This window comes from Sycon ciliatum, chromosome 8 (assembly GCF_964019385.1).
Source record: "Sycon ciliatum chromosome 8, ocSycCili1.1, whole genome shotgun sequence".
NCBI classification, from domain to species: domain Eukaryota; kingdom Metazoa; phylum Porifera; class Calcarea; order Leucosolenida; family Sycettidae; genus Sycon; species Sycon ciliatum.
The window spans coordinates 22,684,345-22,689,547 of NC_088650.1; the positions used below are offsets into that span (position 1 = coordinate 22,684,345).

Consider the following 5,203-nt stretch of genomic DNA (forward strand, 5'->3'; position numbering starts at 1 on the left):
AAACTCTGTCTCATGTAAATCCGCTACAAGCCTTTTACTTGGCTGTAAACATGGTAAAGCCTAAAGGTTCGGCTGTGAACAGCTACAGCTATAGCAACACTTGCAGCACTGCAGCTTGTAGATACCCTACCATTGGCATTGACCGTAATGGACCGTAATCATATGACATTGTCAAGGTCATTTCAAAGCTGTTTCAGCCGGATCGAGTGTTTACTAGCCGTTCCTGATCTTCCAACCCTGCCTATGGCCCTCGGGCTAACCAGCTGTCGGGCGCTATTTTCCTATACAAGGCAGAAGGACCTCCCTGCCTTGCCATGCACTAACATTATTATTATCACGGCGCATCTACCAGTCGACGACAACGACACGACGTGTAGCTTCGCGTCTCCATTCTCCATATGGGTAGGCGCTAAAATGGCCGGCGGCGCTATGATTATCAGCGCTGAGATTTCCGGCGCTATGGTTTCCCAAGCTATGATTATCAGCTCTGTGATTTCATAGCTGTGCTTTCCCGCGCTCCGAGCTGAATCGTATCTGAATCCCTTGCTTTACCCAGTGCCCTAGTGCTTGATAGCCCGATGACACTTACCAGTGCGAGCCGCATACGTGTACGTGTACAATAATCAGTCATGTAAGTACCCACGTGGAAGAACCGGCTGCATCATTGCATGCTTTCAGCAGTCCACGATGGCACGGTATTTCGAGGACTCTCGCTCTGCTGATCGCTACGCTAGATTCAGGCCTCAATATCCAGGCTGCTTGCTAGACAAGATCAAAGACGTCGTCTCGGGTAGAGATGGAGGAACAGCTGACAAGAACGGTCATGGTGAAACTGCGTCCATTGAGGATCTCCGAGTGGTGGATGTAGGATGTGGGGCTGGAGGCTCAACGTTCTTTCTAGCCGAGGCTGGCTTCAAAGAGATCTGCGGCGTAGACGCCAGCCAGGCGCAGGTACGTGTATGTACATCGTAAATGCACGGGTGTGTGTGTGTGTGTGTATTACTTAATGTTAATGCTAGGTTCTACTCAAGATGATCACGAGTTGAATGTTCATTCCTTATCTAGGCATGTACCTGGACTCGGTATCTGGGTATGTACCTGGATTCGTTATCTGGGTGTGGATCTGGACTCGTTAGCAATGGTTAGATCACTCACTGTCCGCAGAAAGCCTGGCACCGGTTATAATGTAGAGCCTGGGCCTCGTCATATTTATCCGCCAGGCACCACCGCTACTTCGAAGTCTGGTGCTCGTATCGTGGTAGGGTGCGAAAGGCCCCCGCAGCTGGACATCTTTCGTCAACGACCCAGGATTTTGTGTCTGGACACTAGCACTGGAAAACCACTTAAATAATATGCAGTGCAGTAGCTCGTAGCTAGTTTCATGATGCTCAGTCCGCTGTCAAAAAGAGTTACATGTATCTGAATTTCCAAAAGCTTTCCACCTTTTCATCAATAGAGACACGAGAAAGAAGCAAAGAAAGCCAGAACAGTGCAGAGTGTGAATTCACTCTAGCACTACCCATCACTACATCAGTACTGACAGTAGCACAAGGCCACCACGTAGGTGCATTACGAACGTATGCCAGAGCACAATACAATTACGACTACAAGTGCCATTCGACTAGAACTGTCACGTAGAAGTACTTTAGTAATCTTTACGGTTTCCCTTGTCCTTACGCGCCAAGTGTTGACTGGTCCTGGAGTGGAATGCATTGTATAGTACTATTAGATTAGATTTAGTTGTACAACATTGCTGATCAAGTTGATTGATTGACTGGCCGGCCTGGTGCAGATGCAGATATCGCAGATTTTGCTCCTCCTCAGGTTCAGGTTCTCACGACACCATCACAATGTTTAGCCTCTTCGACACCTCTTCATTACTTTCCTCGACTCTTGAGGCATCTGGAGTCGGCTCGAATAACTGTGGATTGACCTTGTTCACACAGTCCGCCAGTCCAGTATCCAGCTGGCTTCTTGCCTTGTTGTCATTGTAGTTTTGGGCACGTTTGCACCCTGGGTTAACAAGGGTTGTGCACTGGTTATTCCATTTATTTTTATTTTTTATGAAAGTGCACATGCCTACATACTGGTAGAATGTAAGACGACAAAAACAACAACAAGAGAACATAGGGGACTACAAAAAAAAACTAAACAAAAACAAAGGGCGTGTAGGTGCTATAAAGCTGTGCCGGTGAGGTGACGTGCGCTCCCCCCACTAATGGTCTCGGGATGAAGGCGAGAGGGAGAGAAGAAAGACTGCGGGTGAAAGACGGAAAGATAGAGTATGATGGAGAGAGAGAGAGAGAGAGAGAGAGAGAGAGTGAGAGAGAGAGAGAGGGGGGGGGGAGAGAGGGGGGAGGGGGGGGGGAGAGGTGGAGAGGGAGGGAGAGAGAGAAAGAGAGATAGAGATGCACTGGTTCACACCTTGCCGAGAGAGAGAGAGAGAGAGAGAGAGAGAGAGAGAGAGAGAGAGAGAGATAGATAGATAGAGAGAGAGAGAGAGAGAACAGCTCTTAAACACCACCCCCGGCACCAGTCCCGATTACCTTCGACGTTCCTTCCCGTACTGTCTCCTTGAATTGTGGAACAGCCTCCCCGAGGACGTCTATCCCCGTCTGGCCAATCACTCTCCACTCACAGCTTTTAAAAAAGGTGTCAACAAACACATTTCAGACCAGGCATGGTCTTGGGACGTGCTTTGAAGCCCATCATGTTGATCGTCTCACTGTTCTTTCCAGATCGCACCTCTCGGTTTGGGGATGTGCATTGAAGCACCCCATACTAACGGTCTATACTGTCCTCTCTTGGTCACCACTCTCCCTATTACCTATATTGTAATTACCATTCATGTATTGCGCTTCAGATTTTCTTCCGTTTTTGTCTCTTGGTGCGTTACCAGCATGGCGATACTGAGACCTAATGGTCAGTGGAGTGCCTGTAGCCTCGCCAGCACTGCTACTATCTGTGACTGTGGCGACCACCATTCAATGTCTCGTCCTCCCCTAACCGTACCCCAACTCTCTCTCTCTCTCTCTCTCTCTCTCTCTCTCTCAGCTCTCTTTTTATCTGTCTTTTCTTACTCTTTTTTCTTTGTCAGCTTTCCTGGTGGTTATGTGCTTTTTCAAGTAAATAAAAAATTTAAAAAAGAGAGAGAGGGAGAGAGAGAGAGAGAGAGAGAGAGAGAGAGAGAGAGAGAGGGAGAGAGAGAGAGAGAGAGAGAGAGAGAGAGAGAGAAAGAAAGAGAGAGATGCACTGGTTCACACCTTGCCGGATCCTAGCCCAGTGCCTAGGATGCAGGATGTCACTTTGCGTACTGTGACATGCTGACTAGTCGTCGGTGAATGTTAATTAACCGGGGAGTCGTATCCCTACGACTCCCTGGCGTGGACTGCGTGGGCTGTGCATGTGCCCCAGTGTTGGTCGAGCAGTAAAACGACCGGGATCTGCAAATCATGTTCCTGTACCTGTGCTGTGCGTGGGATGGACGATGCTGAAAACATTGGTAGCCTGGCAGGGATAATAATGTTTGGATTTCTGTGCGAACCACAGCTGTTGGAACGGGCGCTACTGGTTGTTTTCTCTATTTGAATACGCTAAACCAAACGGGCAGAACTGTCCAGTGACAAGTGAGCCAATGATAAGCGTCAAATCACTATGCATCAACACATCTCGGGGCAAATCATGAATAGACTAGAAGGACGGTTGCACAACACTAGTACAGAAAGAGGAGTACGAGAACGAAGGAGCGGCAGAAGTCAAAGCAAGAAAGCGATAAACACCAGAGATGTTCTTGTGTACCAAAAAACACACATCTGAGAGAAAGAGAGAGAGAGAGAGAGAGAGAGAGAGAGAGAGAGAGAGAGAGAGAGAGAGAGAGAGAGAGAGAGAGAGAGAGAGAGAGAGAGAGAGAGAGAGAGAGAGAGAGAGAGAGAGAGAGAGAGAGAGAGAGAGAGAGAGAGAGAGAGAGAGAGAGATAAAGAAAGAGAGAGAGAGAAAGAGAGAGAGAGAGAGAGATAGAGAGAGAGAGAGAGAGAGAGAGAGAGAGAGAGAGAGAGAGAGAGAGAGAGAGAGAGAGAGAGAGAGAGAGAGAGAGAGAGAGAGAGAGATAGAGAGAGAGAGAGAGAGAAGAGAGAGAGAGAGAGAGAGAGAGAGAGAGAGAGAGAGAGAGCAACAGAGAGAAAGAGAGAGACAGGGAGAGAGGGAGAGACAGAGAGAGAAACATAGACACATAGAAACATAGAGAGAGAGACAGACAGACAGACAGAGAGAGAGAGAGAGACAGACAGAGAGAGACAGGCCGAGAGACAGACAGACAGACAGACAGACAGACAGACAGACAGACAGACAGAGACAGACAGACAGAGACAAAGAGAGAGACAGAGAGATAGTCACATTTATAAAGTCTAACAAATGAGGGCTAAGACCTCTGCAATAGGGTTAACGCCTGAACGCAGGTGCATGATTTAAAATTAACAAGCAGGTTGAGAGACAGAGACACAGAGACAGACAGAGACAGACAGAGAGAGAGGCAGAGAGATAGATAGCGACAGAGAGAGACAGAGAGACAGAGAGAGAGACAGGGAGAGACAGAGAGATAGTCACATTTATAAAGTCTAACAAATGAGGGCTAAGACCTCCGCAATAGAGTTAACGCCTGAACGCAGGTGCATGATTTAAAACTAACAAGCAGGTTGTCAGAGAGACAGGGAGAGAGACAGGCAGGCCGACAGACAGACATATAATGAGAATATGGCGATAGTGATCCGTCTGACCTCCTCAAAAGTGCATGCTTTGTGGAATATCAAAATTGGAAATTGGAGCGGGTGCGGTGTGACCCGTACCTCTCCAGGCAACGCATTCCAGAGCCTACAGCTCCTTGGAACGCGAGACAACCCTTTCCCAGCTCAGTGCGTGTTGGCGGTGTTCTTAGACCCATAGGCATAGAGGATTGGAGCCAAGTAAGAGCGCCACTGGTTGGTAGCAACAGCACCTGCAGTGTAGAGATAGCACAGTAGTACCTGCAGCACCAAACCAGGAAGATGAGCTTCTGGATGAAGATCTCCCGGACACGGTAGCTGCCGAGTTTCACAAGCAGATTGCTGGCAGAGGTGCGTGGCGAGCACCCGTACACAGCTCGAGCCGTACGATTCTGCAGAACTTGGAGACGGTCCAGGGACTTATCCGCCAACGATGCTGAAAAGGC

The 5,203-nt window shown here is 48.6% G+C and overlaps 1 protein-coding gene across 1 annotated transcript in view; it reads left to right on the forward strand.

The window, feature by feature from the left end:
* Window positions 1-318: 318 nt before the first annotated feature.
* The window catches only part of LOC135822361 (uncharacterized), a gene marked incomplete in the record, with an annotated part of 7,849 nt that continues 2,964 nt past the window's right edge, over window positions 319-5,203 (forward strand). Inside the window, 1 exon segment of the mRNA XM_065335106.1 lies at window positions 319-951. Within this exon segment, the coding sequence (XP_065191178.1) occupies window positions 688-951 (264 nt within the window).